Raw genomic sequence first — 17203 nt, 5'->3', positions numbered from 1 at the left:
GACGCGCCCGGCCGCGCCGCGGTGCTGCCCCTGGTGCTGGACGTGCAGGTGGTCTTCGCGCAGCTGCGCCTCGTCACCCGCAACCTGCCGCTGGCCGTGGAGCGCCTGCGGGGCCCCAGCGACGCGCTGGACGGCAGCAGCCTGGCCTTCGCCTTCCAGCCGGGCCAGCGCTGCCGCGTGGGCCTGCTACCGGGCCTGGGCGGGCTGCCCCGCTACGGCCACCTCACGCCACCCCCCGCCGCCCTGCAGAGGGCCCTGCCATCCAGCCGCGAGGAGGAGGAGGAGGACGGCTTGCCGCAGCCCGCCGCCTGGTGGGAGTGCGAGGAGTTCCTGCGCCTGGGCCTGCGCTACTGGCACACGGCACCCGGCACCTCCCCGGACCGTGACCTGGTGCCGCTGGTGGCCGAGCTGCGGGCCTCTGGGGAACCGCTCCAGCGGGAGCACTTCCAGGTGCTGGTGCGGATTCGGGCGGGCACCGAGAATGCGGCGCCCAAGCCCAGCTTTGTGGCCATGCTCATGATGGAGGTGGACCAGTTTGTGCTGACCGCTCTGACGCCTGACATGCTGGCAGCCGAGGATGCTGAGTCACCCGCTGACCTGCTGCTCTTCAATGTCACCTTGCCTCTGGGCCCCGGGCAGGGCTGCTTGGTGAGCACAGATGATCAGAGCCTGCCCGTGACCACCTTTAGCCAGCGGGATGTGCAGGAACTGCGCATCGCCTACCAGCCGCCCTCGCAGGACTCGGAGCGCGAGCGCCTATTCGAACTGGAGCTGGAGGTGCTGGACCCTGAGGGCGCTGCCTCAGAGCCCTTTGCCTTCATGATTGTGGTGAAGCCCATGAACACGTTGGCTCCCGTCGTCACCCGCAACACAGGGCTGCTGCTCTACGAGGGGCAGTCACGGCCGCTGGCTGGGCCTACCACCGAGCCCAGCCTGGTCATCAGCGATGAGGATGACCTGGAGCAAGTGCGGGTGAGCGTGGTGGCGGGGCTGAGGCATGGCCACCTTGTCCTGCTGGAGGAGCCCAGCATGGGCAAGTCCCAGGCTGCGGCTGCTGCACCTCGCGAGCACTTCACCGTGGCCGAGCTGGAGGCCGGAAGGATCATCTACCAGCATGACAGCAGTGAATCACCGCTCAATGACAACCTGGTGCTGCGGCTGGAGGATGGCGGCGCCCAGCACCGTGTTGAGTTCCTTTTCCCTATCACCCTGGTGCCTGCTGATGACCAGCCACCCCTTCTTAATGCCAACACTGGATTGGACCTGGCAGAGGGCGACACAGTACCCATCCCCACACGTGCCCTCAGCGCCACTGACATTGACTCGGATGATGCCATGCTGCAGTTTGTGCTGGAGTCGGGCCCCTCTGCAGGACAGCTGCTGCTCCGCCAGGATCAGCCACCCCCTGGCTGGGAGGAGGAGGAGGAGGGTGGGGGATCCCACTGGCAGAGGGTGCCAGGCCTGCTTGGGGGGCCCCCGATATATGAAAAACTAGTGAATGAGTGGCTGCAGCAGGACATTGTGGAGGGCCATCTCTTCTACCGGCACCTTGGCTCCCACAGCCCCGGCCCTGGGGTGGTGCTGGATCAATTCACCTTCAGAGTGCAGGATGACAATGACCCACCCAACCGCTCTGGGCCACAGAGCTTCGTGATCCGGGTTCACCCGGTGGACCGGCTGCCCCCAGAACTGTATAGTGGCAGCAGCCTGCACCTAGTGGTGGCAGAGCAGCAGGTGACCCCACTGCGGAGGAAGCACCTGCGCTACACAGACCAGGACTCTGGGGACCGGGAGCTGCGCTACACTGTCACCCAGCCCCCCACCGACACTGACACCAACCACCCCCAAGGGGTCCGTCTGGGGTCCCTGGTGCTCACTGACAACCACTCAGTGGAGGTGACCCATTTCACCCAGGCCCAGATCAACCACCACAAGATTTCCTACCGGCCCCCGCAGGAGGAGCTGGGGGTGGCTCCTCGCCTGGCCCAATTCCGGTACATAGTGGAGGATGTGGCTAGTAATGCAGCTGAAGGCACTTTCACTATTTACCTGCAGCCTGTTGACAACCAGCCACCTGCAGTCACCAACACTGGCTTCACTGTTGCTGAAGGAGGCAGTCATGTCCTGAGCCTAAATGAGCTGGATGCCAGGGACACAGACACTGAGCCCACACATCTCCGGTTCATCCTGACCCAGGCTCCTTGGTACGGGCAGTTGCAGCTCTCTGGGCACAGATTGCCCAATGGAGCAACCTTTGGCATTGAGGATATCAGACAAGGCAGGGTGGCTTATACACACAGTGGGGCAGAGTCTAGTGGTGATGTTTGCAGCCTGGACGTGAGCGATGGGGTCCATGCAGTGCCCATTGTGTTGAAGGTGACTGTACACCCTGTGGATGATGAGGTGCCCACTTTAAGACTTCCCCCAGGCACTCTTGGTTCTTACCTGGATGTGTTGGAGAATGGTGCTGCTGAGATCACCACTAATGTCATCCAAGGCACAGATGAGGATACAGATGACTTGATGCTGACTTTCATTGTGGAAGATCCTCCTCAGCATGGGGACATCCTGGTTCATGGGGTGCCTGCAGAGAGGTTTTCCCAGAGGGACGTGCTGGATGGGGCAGTGGTGTATGCTCACACTGGTGGTGAAATAGGACTGCTCCCCAAAGAAGATGCCTTCAACCTCACTTTGTCTGACATGTCTGAGGAGTGGAGCATTGGGGGTAATATTGTTCAGGGGGTGTCAGTCCTGGTGACCATTCTCCCTGTTGACAGCCAAGCCCCAGAAATTTTTGTGGGGGAACATTTCATGGTGGTAGAGGGTGACAAAAGGGTTATTACTTCCTCTCATCTAAGAACTGAGGATATAGATACTCCAACTGATGATATACTCTGCACCATTGTTGCTCAGCCCACCTCCGGTTATGTAGAGAACATCTCTCCAGCTCCAGGATCAGAAAAATCGAGAGCAGGTACAGCCATAAGTGCCTTCACTTTTAAAGACCTCAGACAAGGACATATTTATTACGTTCAAAGCATCCATAAGGGAGTGGAGCCTATTGAAGATAGGTTCACTTTCCACTGCTCTGATGGCATTAACTTTTCTGAAAGGCACTTCTTCCCCATTGTCATCATCCCAACCAATGATGAAGAACCTGAAATATTTATGCGAGAGTTTGTTGTCATGGAAGGCATGAGCCTGGTTATTGATACTCCCATCCTCAATGCAGTAGATGGGGACATCCCTGCTGATGAGCTGACCTTCACTATCACCAGGTTTCCCAGGCATGGTCACATCTTGAACCAGCTGATCAATGGGACAGTCCTAGTGGAGAGCTTTACTTTGGATCAGATAACTGAGAGCTCCAGCATCATGTATGAACATGATGACTCTGAGACAAAGGAAGACAGTTTTGTGGTAAAACTCTCAGATGGTAAACATACTGCAGAGAAAACTGTGCTTATCATGGTTATTCCAGTAGACGATGAGACGCCCAGAATGACCATCAATGATGGACTGGAAATTGAAATTGGGGAAACAAAAATTATTCACAACAGAATCCTGAAAGCTACTGATCTAGATTCTGAAGACAAAACTTTGACTTACATTATAAGGTATGGGCCAAGACAAGGGCTCTTACAAAGAATAAAGCCTTTGGGTGGGATTCAGAATATCACACTGGGCATGAACTTTACCCAAGATGAAGTGGACAGAAACTTAATTCAGTACATGCATTTTGGCCAAGAGGGTATTCGGGATCTCATCAAGTTTGATATAACAGATGGCATAAATCCTTTCATTGACCGCTACTTTTATGTGACCATTGGCAACACTGATGTTGTCTTTCCAGATGTGATTAGCAAAGGGGTTTCCTTGAAGGAAGGGGGGAAAGTAACGCTTACTACAGACTTGCTGAGCACCAGTGACTTGAACAGCCCAGATGAGAACTTGGTTTTCACTATTACCAGGCCACCTGTTCGTGGTCATCTTGAATGCACAGACCAGCCTGGAGTACGCATCACAACCTTTACTCAGCTTCAGTTGGCAGGCAATAAAATTTACTACATTCACACTTCAGAAGATGAGGTGAAAATGGATAGTTTTGAGTTTGAAGTAACCGATGGTTATAATCCAGTCTTTCGCACTTTCCGCATTTCCATTAGTGATGTGGACAACAAAAAACCAGTTGTCACAATACATAATCTGGTAATGAGTGAAAATGAAAATAAGCTGATCACACCTTTTGAATTGACTGTGGAGGACCGAGATACACCTGATACGTTGCTAAAATTTATCATCACCCAAGTACCAGTTCACGGTCAGGTTATGTTCAATAACACCAAACCAATCACATCCTTTAGCAAACAAGATCTGAATGAAAATCTTATCAGCTACAAGCATGATGGCACAGAGTCCACTGAAGACAGCTTCTCTTTCATAGTTACAGATGGCACCCACGCCGACTTCTACGTCTTCCCCAACACTGTCTTTGAAACAAGGAGACCCCAAACAATGAAAATTCAGATAATGTCTGTGGACAGTAGTGTACCTCAGGTTATAATAAACAAAGGAGCCCCAACTCTCCGTGTATTAGCCACTGGCCACTTGGGTTTTATGATTACCAACAAAGTGCTCAAAGTGGAAGACAGAGACAGCTTGCACGTTACCCTCAAGATCAGCATCACAGAGGCCCCTCGCCATGGCTTCCTGATTCACCTTGGCAAAGGCAACCATAGTATCAGTCAGTTCACACAAGGTATTTCTGTGCCCAGCACTCTCTTCAGATCACTGTAAACATTTGTACAAGAATGAAGCACATGTAATTCTGTAGTAACTGATACCAGAAACCCCCCAAGGGGTCACTTTACAGTATTCTGTTTAGAGAATCTCTGAAAGGAACATGAGTTTTTTTCAGTTTCTTTCTTCTTTCTCTTCCATAAAATCAGTTCTTGGGCTTCTACAATAACATGTACTTTCCACCTCTGAGAACTTCTAATTAAATCAGCGTATACTAAACAAAACAAACAAACAGAAGAACCATGGATTTAAGGGTTATGCTATAGGGGGAGTGAAGGTGGGGACTGACAGAAAAGGCTGAGGCTATAAGGGGAAAAGGACAGGAATGGGCAGCAGGGTCACTATGGTGGGAAGGAGGTAGTACTGGAGAATGGCAATATTAGATCCATAGTTAAGGGGGAATAGGCATTTCTAAAAGGGGAGAAGAGGAAAGCAGACTTGGGAGGTGTCAAGTGGAGGAGAAAAAAGGGTCTGGATGGGGTGTCTGGAATAGAGGAACTCTCACAGCAAGTTGATGTAGGAAAGTAGGTGGAGGCAGGGACTGAGACAGGTATGGCAGAAGTCCTAGGAAGGACTTTAGCCCTGAAAAATTGGAAAAACTGTAAACAAGGGAAAGTGTAATGCAATACAGGAGGAAGGGTGATGCCAGCTCTGCTTAGGGCAGAAGAGAAAAGGCCTAGTTACAGGAAGTCATAGCAGCATTAGTAATGTAAACGTGAAAGTGGGAGCCAGGGATGAAAGGACATTTCCCCCACCTTTCCTTTCACCTCAGATGCCCTCTTGTCTGTATCTTTTACTAGGTGTGGGAGAGGATATAAATGCCAGAGAGCCACAAATTCTTAGCTGGACCTAGGAGACGTCATCACTTTCAGCAGAAAGTGAGAGAAGCCTATTTAATCTTTATTGAACAAGCAACGTGTGGAAATCTGGGCCCAGTTAACTGTTTTCTGCATCTTGCCTAGCTATTTCCACCAGTGTGAAGTGTGTAAAATATCCAATTCAGAATGGCAGTTTTACATCCTCCCTCTGCGCTGGTGCAAGTGACTATACAGAGTGCAGGGCAAAAGCAAGTAAAATCCTATCTTCCTTACCCTTTATATATTCAAAGTTTGCTGCCTTTCAGATTTAGTCCTGTCAGTCAGAGGCTCCTATTTGACTCCATGAGTCTTCTGTTACGTTCTGTCTTTTGCTGTTTTTCTTATCCTTTTCCTGTTAAGGACCCTGTTTCTGCAGCATGCATAACACCTGAATACCTTCTACATTCACTAACTTGGAATGGCACTTTGAAAACTTAGAGCTTTGCAAGAGATGCTCAGCAGTTTGAAGTCTGCTTCTAATTCCTGTATTCCATTGGGGTTACCATCTTTAGGGCAGTCCTTAGGATACTGTCTTTGTAGCTGTACTAAAAATAGAGACTGATTTTGAAAGAGAGAGCATCAGTGACTTGGGCTCTATTGTGGCTATGGCTTTGACAAATTGGCTCAATTGGTCAATTACAGGTGACAGTAATTTCTTGCTTTATATTTGGGAAGGTTACTTCTTCAGTAGCTGTGAATGTTTCATCAAGTGCTGGTAAGAAAACCAGTCAAAAAACTGTTAATCAAGATGTGGAAGTGTAGGGGTACAGTACATGCTGCAAGTGCAGGCACCTGCAATGCATTGTTCCATTCAGATTGTCCCCTGCCATAGAAGCATGGATTTGTAGGGATGGAAGGAACCTCAAAGGCCAAGTCAACCCAGTTTCAGCACAGAATGCAGGAAGATTCTTCTTTTGTTCAGGTATAAAAAGAACTGGGTTGGGGCTCGGCAGTCTGTACTGGATATTTCTGCTATGTTTAAGTAGAATTTTGCTCCCATGAATAGGTAGTAATAATTCATTGGCATTACTTGCGTGGATATAGTACTCGAGTTAAATAACACTGGCAGACTTGAACATCATGAAAGTAAATCCACCTCTTTCACACTCTTTTCTTCCTTTTTATACTTAAAATATTACCATGGTCTGAAGAAGGAGAAAAAGGAGAGACAGGCTATAAGGATGATGTAGTCTCCAAACAATCCCAGCAGCCACTTAACGTTTGAAAAATATCAGTTATTACTCAGGTTGTTTAAGCTTCAGAGCAGTTTCTTCATTGATTTTTCTCCATTTATATCTATATTACTGTAATAGTAAATGCAGAGAATGTATGAAGGGAAGCCCTTCACAGCTGGTAATTTCAAACTCCTAGTGCTAACTCAGGACAAAAATATTTACAAAGAAATTTGCTCATGCATAATCGCACAGCGATCATTTCTGCAGGTCAGGGCTGGTATTTGTTCATAGCAGATATTCATTAAGTTTAGAAAACATTACAAAACAGGGAAACTATTAATAAACTTTTAAGTCTAACTACCAACATTAAGGAAAATAAAGTGTGTATACCATTTGATTAGCTAATGTTGGTGTAGTGTTTTGAGTGTAGAAATGCTGAGCATTGTTTTAGGGCCTACTATAACTGTTTTGGTTAAGTTTGATTATTAAGGGCTGGAAAATGTCCCCACATCTCTGTGGTTATGCATGGTGGTGAAAGAATTTAGTGTCTGCCATCATATTCTCTTTTGAAATAAGGCGTAGTTGTATTTCCTGGAAATTCTCTGCATCACAAGACTTACGAGATACCCCCAAAGGGGCCACACAGAGCCAGGACCCAACCTTAATATACAACCCACAGTTGTAATGATTGCATAGGATATTGGAGTATGCTGCATGTCCTCCCCTATTCCCTGAGCCAGTGCTTTTAAAGACATTTGAAGGAATTTGATACATTTATTTTAAATTGATAAGTGTACCTTAATGAGGAAAAGAGGGTAACAATAGCTGAATTAATTTGACATAAATTCAGCTCAGCAATCAGATTTTTCATCTAGTGTTGCCAAAGAAAAAGTTATAGGACTGCAAATCATTCTAGAATTCCATAAACTGTCTAGAAAGTGTTTAGCTGTAGTACAGATGAAAGTATTATCGTATTATCTGTGCATTATGCTTTCAACTAAGCAAGTGTTTAATGTATCCAAACCAGCTGTGGAAAAATCACACAAAATAACTCAAGTAACTCTAAATGTGTGTTTAGCAAGGGAAAGGAAAGGCATCCATCTGCTCTGCTCTTGTCAAAAATAAGATTTTGTCTAATAGATGGTTTTTTAGGAGCTAATCCTGAAAACATTTACCCAGGTGCTTAGCTTTATGCATGTTAGAGCCATAGAACTGCTCATGTGGAAAATTTAGCATTAGAGTAAGTTTTCTGGAGAGTTTTCATTTGTTTACTGCAATTTCTAGTGTTCATATGCAGCTTTTGTATTACCCCATAATTCTTTATTCTTGGCATTCTTTTAAATACGTACTAAAAGTAACTGTGTAATGACAAACACATCTTAATCATTCTCTTTATTTGCTTGTCCTAAAAGAAGCATGTCTGGTTTTAGGACTATAGCTTAGGGAGACAGGCAGGAGACCTAATGATAGAGCTTTTGACATGCTTTCACTGATCAGTTTACATGCCTGGACTTGGAGAGAGACTTTTATTTTGGTATTTGAGCTCCACTGTAATACTATTACTTACTAAAGCTTTGTCTATAATAAGGTGCTCATGACATTATGCTCTGTACACTAGATGTAATGGAATTGCATAAAAAGAGATATGTTCTTGCCACTGTTTTAAGAGGGGAGTTTTTATATTCTTGGTTCTACCCAAAGTTACAATGCCATATTAACTAATAACTGCTTTTGTCTTTTGCTTTTTCTCTACTTCTATTTATCTTGCTGTAATGGTGGCTCTAAGATTTGTTACCTAAATAGTTTAAATTTGCTGTTACTAAACTTTATTCTGTTTAAGCAGATTTTATCTGGCTGTATTTTTAAACAGTCTGCTCATTTATATAGCATCTGATCACCTCTATTTTTGATTAGAGGCCATGTTTTGAAAAAAAAAATGTCAGTACTGGTAAGAAGGATGGTCTGGGAATAGATCTGGGATATATCTGCTTTGCAGATTGCAGTGTAGTAGAGAGCTGTCTGATGGAGTTTCTAACCAGCTAGCTCAGACACAAGAAGCACATCACTGTTTTAGTCCAGCACCCCATGTGGGCAAATTTTCTGTTTCTTGGTTCAGGTAAAGCCTGCTCGGGTATCTCTATGCTATACTGCAGTCTGCAATCCAGACATGCCCTAAGTTTTAATTCCCATATTAACTACAGCTTTCTTATATGACCATGGGTAAGTCAGCATATTAGAATTACACATTAGTGATGTTGACAGGATGTTGCTGCCAACCACCGCGCCCCCCCCCCACTTCGTCCCAGCTCCTATGATCTGACCCTGTTACTGGTGAAGCCCCCTGCCACTGACATACTGCCCCCCTCCCTCGCCTCCCGCCTTCTCAGCTGCATGTAGTGGGTGTGCATGCTAGCTCCAGCCCATGCATCTTATGTTGCTGATCCTGTCCAAATAAGTTATTATTAGTATAAAGAACACTAGCAGAATCAGCTCTAGAAAGTGCAGTGCAAGAAAGTGTGAAAATATCTTCAGCATTGACTGCATTTTCTTACCAGCTTTTGTGATTCACATATGAACAAATTTCATCTGGGTTCTCTTTACAAATATCTGGGAAAAGATTTTTAAAACATAACTGTTTTCAAGACATATGTTCTTTAACTTAAACATAACACCAGCAGAGTCTCCCTGTGCCTGATGTATGGTGTTTGTGCCCAAAAGCTTGTGAAGAACTTTTTTCCACCTATTTAGTTGGTCTAATAAAATATATCACATCTACCCAAAGAACCTTGCTTGACTTTAACAGATATCTTTTAGACCTCTGGTGGACAAAGCAATGATATATGTCAAGTATTTACTGCTTTTTCTTGTTTCATTGTTGCCAACTCTCATGATTTTTGGCATTGTTCTTAAAGTCTATGCTTTGGGAATGTGAAAAACTTAGCTTTTTCTTTTACATATAAATATATTAATTTTAATATATTCAAATTAATATATTTATATATAAAAGAAAGAACTCAGTTTTTCACATTCTGGAAGCGTAGACTTTAAGAACCATGCCAAAAATCATGAGACAGTTGGCAACACTGTTGTTTACATTTAAGGTAATAATGTATTTAACTTGGCATTTTTCAGCTGATGTAGATGACATGAAGATATGCTACGTTTTAAGAGAAGGTGATAATGCAACAAGTGACATTTTCTACTTTTCTGTTGAAGATGGTGGTAAGTACTCCTACTCAATTACTTTTTTTTTTTGTGGACATAGTATCTCATGTGTTTTAGTTGACTTTTAGGATGCTCATATAAGCTATACTCCACAGGCTTTTGGACTTTTCCAGGATTGTTAATTACTGTTACTGTGGTTGCAAAACATAGTTTTGAAGGAAGTGATAGCTATATTAGTTGAAAACATAAACAGTATATTGTGGTAAAGTGTGGAATTCCCCACAAAAGGCTCAAATACTTGAACTTCATATGTTTTTTTCTAGTGTACCTCTAGCCCAAGCACCAGACAAAAGGTTACAGCATAACCCCTCTTCAATTACCACTCCAGCTATGGTAGTGGCTGCTCCTATTCAGCAGCTGCAGTAGTGGCTGCTCCTGTTCAGAAGCTTTGGTGATATTAAGAGTGATCGGTTACTGATGAATTTCAGTAGTTGAGAATTTCACAGGAGTTAGGAAGAGGGAAATATAGCTATTTAAAAAAAAAAACCTGACACACTTGGTCTTCAGTAAAAAAAAATACAAGAATACCAGGACAAAAGAAACATTAGTACAAATGAGGGGGAAATATGCATGTAAATATGTCTAATAACTTTTTTTTGTTGTGCCTTGGGGGAGAGTGATAAATTATGTGATCTCTTAATGTCCCTTCCAAACCTTTATTCTGTGATTTTATGATTTTCTCCAGGGTTACATTTTAAGGAATGAACCAGTTATTGTCTAGCTTTAGATGTCCCTGTGGCATATCAAATGACTGTTAGGTTATGTTGCTTTAACATATTTTCTCAATAAAAATAAATAAATTGCTCTTTCAAGAAGCAACAATGAGTTTTTAAGAAGAACAATACTTTCAGCTATCCTGTGCTTAGTCCTTATGCTCCCCATCCCCTTGCACTAGGTCACAAGAAGCATCAGCTGTAGACTAACCCATTGCAATAGCAGTTGTGAGCAGGGACTGTTGAACTCCCCTTTCCCTTCCAAGCAAAACTGCCTGGGCAGAGCTGCCTATAGCCTTATGCTCTTTCTTGCTAGCCCATGACCTGGGGGCAGTACGCAAGGGGACATTCTGGGCCAGATTGGTGGTACAGAATATGCTTCCTTCCTACGTACCAGACAACTGTGGAAGAGATGCAACCTCTTGAGGCATAAAGGCAGCTCTCACCATTTGAAGCTACTTTTGGAAATGTTATTGCTGATCTCTGGTCTCCCAGGGACCAAGATAGGAACTACTGATCTAGAACCTCAAGCTTATTTTTCCCACATATTTTAATTAAACCAGGGGTAGATAAAGTCTAAGAGAACAGTGCATGGAAACCCTGCATTGTGCATTATGTTTTCTCTGTAATGCCATAGTTCTGTTATGACAAAAGTCACAAGCTGGTGGTGTCACACAGTCCTCAAACCTGTTTTCTAGAACGAATATATACGGTTGACAAGGCTTTCTATGTGTGACAGTAGCTTTATTACATAAGGTTTTTGGTTCAGAGATCAATGCAAGCAGAAGGTAGTTTGTTCTTAGTCTTTGTCTCTGATTGATGCCAGTTCTTCAGGCAAAGTTGCTCCCTAAGAACTAAACATTGTTAGGAACTTCCAGGGTACTTATTTCACTGCCTTTGTAGACACACATGTAAGTAAAACAAGTCATGTTTAGAGTATGCCTGGACTCTGTGCTATATATTTCTTTTCTACTGGTAAATGAACCAGCAACATATACTGGTACTTGACAGAGCCGCATCAATATTCACTTCATAAAAAATGTAATAATACAGTATTTTTCATGATAATGTGAAGAGTAGTTTTGCTGCCAAGCTGATCATTGGGGGTTTTTTTAACCTTCAAGTTTTCTGAATTGGGCCATACCTCAGATCTATCATTGCTTTACATGGGCTTTAGTTACGTATAGCAATGTGTTTCCATGTTTGCTCAACCTGTGGAAAAAATGAGTTATATGTTGAAATAGTTTGTAAGAAATGCTTTGCTTAAAATGGTGAGCTTATATTTGGAAGGGATGAAATTGGGACTAAAACACTAAAGTCTGGAATAACAACTAAATCGCACCAACAGGCTAGAATCTGTGGGAGTTTATACATGTGCTCTGGGAGTGGGGTAGGGGGTATTTTAATCTGAGCAGTTCCAAGAGCCAGTCTAATTAAAGCACTCAGAGCATCACATGTATCAGTATCCCTATGCTGAAAAATGGCAGCAAGGGCACTTTAACTAAAGCTTATCGAGCAAGCTTTAGTTAAATGCCTCCACCACCATTTCAGCATGTGGGTGCTGATACACATGACACTGGAGTCTGCAGGAGCATGGTAGTTACCATGCTCCAAGAGACTCAGTTAATCAAGTCTGTTCCGAAGAGCTGTAATCAAAGCGTGTCAGAGCAGCCTCGCTGCACATGTGTAGGCACCCTGTAACTGCATATGAAGAAAAATCAGAAGCTTACTTTTCTAGCCTTCTCAGAGGGACATCAAAGCCAGGGTTGTGTAGCTCAGATAAATTTGAGAGCATGTGATTGGTGGATGGACATTTCTTTGCATTTTAGGTTTGAAGCCAGCTCCTTGGGAGAGAACAAACAGAATATTTAGGAAGTAAAATTCAGCACAGAATACCAAAATAGACACAGAATTACATACTGTATGCTTTAGACTTCTCCTGTCTTGACTTCTGTTTCCCAAATTAGCATTGCCTTTTGAAATTTTTCAGGAATAAATACAATTATGATGGTTGCAATTAGTCAGCTCCTATGGATATAAATTAAGTAATTCACTCTTCCCCTGGGAAGAGATTCTGAGGTGTTTGTTCTAGTTGATTTGTAGCAACTTCTGTAAGTGGTCCCAGTAGTTCAGTGGCAAGGTGTCAGAATGCAACGTGATGAATGGATGAATTCTGGTTCAAATACTCTGCTAATAGTTATATTACATAAGTGCAAAACTGTTCTGAAAACATTTTTGGGTGTTTGTATTGCACGAAGGCCCATGCTAGGACAGGCCTTAGTTTGTCTCCTCAGCTCTCTTGTGCCTCCAAGATGCAGTGCCAGTCCTGGAACTCTTTTGGCAATATACAAGATTGTATATTCAGGACTCCATAATTCTGGACTTCATCATTCTCAAGCTATCTAACATACTGTAAGCTACTGTCTGGTGATATATGTTTTTGGTCTGTTGCCTGGCAGAAATATTAAGAGTGTATTTCACTATCTCTTCTGTTGATATTTGATTTGCTTCTAGTCTGAGCAATGACATAAGGTGGAAGGTGTATTTCTTCAGAACCTGTTTAAAAGCATGTACTGATTCTTCTGCCTGATTATGATGCTTTTACTCGCATTGGACTCCTCAGCTAGTGTCTTTAACTTGAGTGAGGAGGAGGGTCTATACTGCTCTGCCCTGAAGCAGCTCTGGTAAGGAATTTTGACGCAGAATTTCAGTTCCTCCTTTTCACTTTTTGCTCTGGAGGACAGTAAATTATTGCTGCCCTTGAAAGGGTGGAGTTTGTTTCTCTTTCTACACTTGGCCAGCTACTGTGGCTAGTGAGTGGGAGATGCAAGAGAGGAGAAGTGGAACCAAGGCTCTGCCTGTTCTGTTTGCCTTGCCTACTTATATGATCACAGGGGAATACCAGAGAGCGGGGTCTATACTTCACATTAGATGTAAACCCAGGATCTGAGTAGTTCAAGTTTTGAGAAGACATACTTTCCTATGAGTGAAGAAAGACAAAAAGGCAGCTGAGCTCAGTAAACAGGACTTGGTAAACAGTTGGTGAAACCATTCAGTAATCTATTACTAAATATGAATAAGGATGATAGAACATGGTATCAAGCCCAGTATGATTACAAAGAAGTGCTGTAGTACTTTAATTTAAAAGCTGCTTAATTATATTATACTTCTCTAGTTCCTTGAAAATTTAACTAAGGTTTTAAACTCCCAAGAATGGCTTCCCTTCAATGTTGTTTACATGTGTAGGTGTCACACTGAAAGATTTCTTGTGGTATTCTTTGTCAAGAAGCTTGTTTCATAAGAAAGTTATTTAAACATTTATATTGTCTTTTTAAAATTGATATGCTCATCAAATATTATATTCTATTAAAGGCAGAGCACAATTGTACTTACTGAATCTGAAGATTCTTTGTCTTGTAAGGCAGCAATTTACTTTATAAGTTTGGTCTCTTACTCAAATTTCATTATACTTAGGATGGGAAATAACAGTATTTGAGTATCTACAGGTATGTGGTAATAGTATGTGTTGATGGTTATCACTCTTAAGTGTGATAATGGATTCAGTCTTCTGTTTGGGGTTAGGATCTGCTTACACATGCCCTCATGCTTGTGTAAAGACCCATTAACATTAATTGTCACATAAGCCCCATTAGGTGTACAACCTGCTCGATCTTGCTACAGAAACTGGTCGTAGCTTTCTGTGGCTGGCAAGAGAGCCACATTTTTACTTTATTCTTTTTACTTAGTTTCTTTGTACTGCTAAGTTGGAAAAAAGAGAGAAGAATTTTGGAAAATTTTGTCTTCTACTATGTGTGAACATTTAAGAGTAGTTAATTTTGAAGGCTAAAACCATGAAATCCCTTGGCATATTAACAAGAAGTCCATTACTAGAAAATGAGAGAGAATTTACGGGGTTTTTATGGGCAGAGATGGCAGTAGTTGAAAGAAATGGAAATCCAGGGTGATGGAACTGCTGGAATTGTGTATGATAGGGAAAGTCACACAGCGTTCAGAGACTCTTGTAATACAGAGGTATATTTATTAGATTGAGAGCAAAGAGTCAGCCTTAACTGAAAATTTCTGAGCCTGTAATTGGTATAATAAAGTCACTTAATGTAATTTAAGCAAGGTATAATAAACATGTGACAAGCTCTAATAAATACAATGACTTTGTACTAGTAAAAAGTCAAGGGAATGCTTTGCATAGTATCTTCTGTGTATGTGTAGAGTTAGCATCTCGAATATTCAAAATGCTACCAATTCTTATGGAATCAAAAAATGAACACGCAAATGATCTAAAGTGGGTATGTCTACACAAGGTGCTTAAAGTGCAGTAGACTGAGCATTAGTGCGATGGACAAAAATCCATGCTTATGCCCTAATATATGTTAGTAATAGTCTACTACTTACTAGTGTCACCAAAGAAGTGTGTGCTGGCACCGATGCACAGTAGTGCTGATTAGGGCACATTTAAGTTTAGTACCTTTAATTACTGGTACCAAACTTAATGTGCTGTAATTATGACATATTAATAAACGTGTAGACATGCCCAGTATGTCATACCTATTTCCCTATTTAGAGAATTCCACACAAATTTTGCTTTATCTCTGTTTTGAGACTTTCTTGCCTCTTACATGAGAAATGACCTCGGTGACTACACAGCTAACATTTAAGGACCTTATTTTACCTTCGCTTTATGCCCTATATGCTTCAAGAAAGTGGAGCTAAGTATCTGTTTTGTACACTCTGTGAAAAATTGTTATTTCTCTTTCCACTGGTGCATGTATCAAACAATGTGAAAGCACGGAAGCTGTGGCCAGATCCTGCTGCTGGTATGGAAAACACATGGAGGTGGTGGGAGGATTAATTAATTAACAACATAAAGGTACAGGACAAGTCTCTTATGGACATGGAAAACAATGGTGACAGTTTTGTCCTACCCAAGGTCACCCAGCTACCAGTGGTAGAGCTAGTACTAGAGCTCTTTGCTGCTCCACTGCCTCCAGTAAAAGTCAGAATAGCCTTTTTTTGAACAGTTCTAACATAGAGTTCTCTTCATCTTCCTGTACATAAAATTATCTTTTCTATTTTGATACTATGGGTATCCTGGAAATATTCAGGGCCAGACCTTCCTTTGGTGTACAGTAAGTGTAGCTATTACAGTCTTTCTCATTTTTGGCTGTAGTCCTCGGCTTGTTTCCTGCTGTGTGCTCTTCAAGCCATTTTATGCCTAGACTACTAAAAACAGGTTTTGAAGTCCTTGTTGGAAGGACATATGTTAAGGGCCTCAGTGTCCGTGTCAGAAAATGTTGATTTATTAAAAGTGAAACTTTGGAAAGTAGAGTGTCAGTTATGATAACTTTCTTGATTTAAAAGGAAAAAAAAGTTCTAGAAATGACAAAAGAGGCCATTTTTGAATTTTTCTGGAAAACTTTGCCTTAGGGTTTAGAGTCACTTTTTATTTTAAAATTTTTTAAAAATTACTAAAATACATACACATCATAAAATGATTGAAAATCAGTATTATGTTTGACCTAATCCTTTTATTTATTTATTTAGTTTATTTTTTGAAGTGCAAACATGCAATAGTTCAACTTTTGCCCAATTCTGGAGGGGAGAAAAGTTTCAAAATCTCAATCACATGGGCAGGAGCACCATTTCACACCCAGCTCTATTGTAAAGAGAAACTCATCCTTCTCATCTTGACTGTCTTCAGTGATGGTGGTATGTTTGTCTGAATCTGTCTCTCATTTAGGATACCACCCAGAAGTACAGCCCCGTGTACTGCATACATACCAAACCCATAAATGAGGCAGTGAAGGCACCACGGGATCCCGCCCCCCCCACCATGCCACTTTCAAGTTCTTTATCTTCAGCATATTTAAGAATGGTAGCATGGGTGCCCTGATGGTGACTTAACTACTTTATTTTAAAAGTTGGCACCTGAGAAGTGGAAGCAGGCAGAGCATGCTTCTTGGCTTGGAGAGGGCCTTGGAAATGATACAGATGTACTGCATTAGTCCTACTTCCTGTGCTTTCTAGCCACATAAATTGTAACTCCAGTATGATGTCTTAAGGGTAGAATGATTTCAAGTGAGGAAATGATGACAATTTTTCATGGTTGTATAAGGAATGGAGAGGGTCCTTTAGTGAAGGGAAGAAACAAAAATTTGTGATTCAGGCTGTTTTGAATAAGCTTTCGCAGCATAAACTAAAGCCTTGCAAAGCCAAGGCTCACTGAAAGCGATGATTTACATCATTAGCTAAACCTTATTTAAACTCTTTATTCCAGATCCATAAATAACTTCATACTGCACTGCATTTTCTTGTTTCAACGTAGTTTCATAGTTAGTAGGGTTGGAAGGGACCTGAGCAGATCATCAAGTCTGACCCCCTGCCATGGCAGGAAAGAGTACTGGGGTCAAACGACCCC

At 42.8% G+C, this 17203-nt stretch overlaps 1 protein-coding gene across 1 annotated transcript in view; it reads left to right on the top strand.

The window, feature by feature from the left end:
• Window positions 1-6: 6 nt before the first annotated feature.
• Window positions 7-17203, top strand: part of FREM2 (FRAS1 related extracellular matrix protein 2) — a gene marked incomplete at its 5' end in the record, with an annotated part of 204240 nt that continues 187043 nt past the window's right edge. The window contains 2 exons of the mRNA XM_019530024.1: window positions 7-4759; window positions 9965-10054. Coding sequence (XP_019385569.1) covers window positions 7-4759; window positions 9965-10054 — 4843 coding nt within the window. The remainder of the gene's footprint in view (window positions 4760-9964; window positions 10055-17203) is intronic.

This window comes from Crocodylus porosus, unplaced genomic scaffold (assembly GCF_001723895.1).
Source record: "Crocodylus porosus isolate Cpor-Errol unplaced genomic scaffold, CroPor_comp1, whole genome shotgun sequence".
Lineage (NCBI taxonomy): Eukaryota > Metazoa > Chordata > Crocodylia > Crocodylidae > Crocodylus > Crocodylus porosus.
This window is presented reverse-complemented; position numbering and strand designations above follow the sequence as displayed.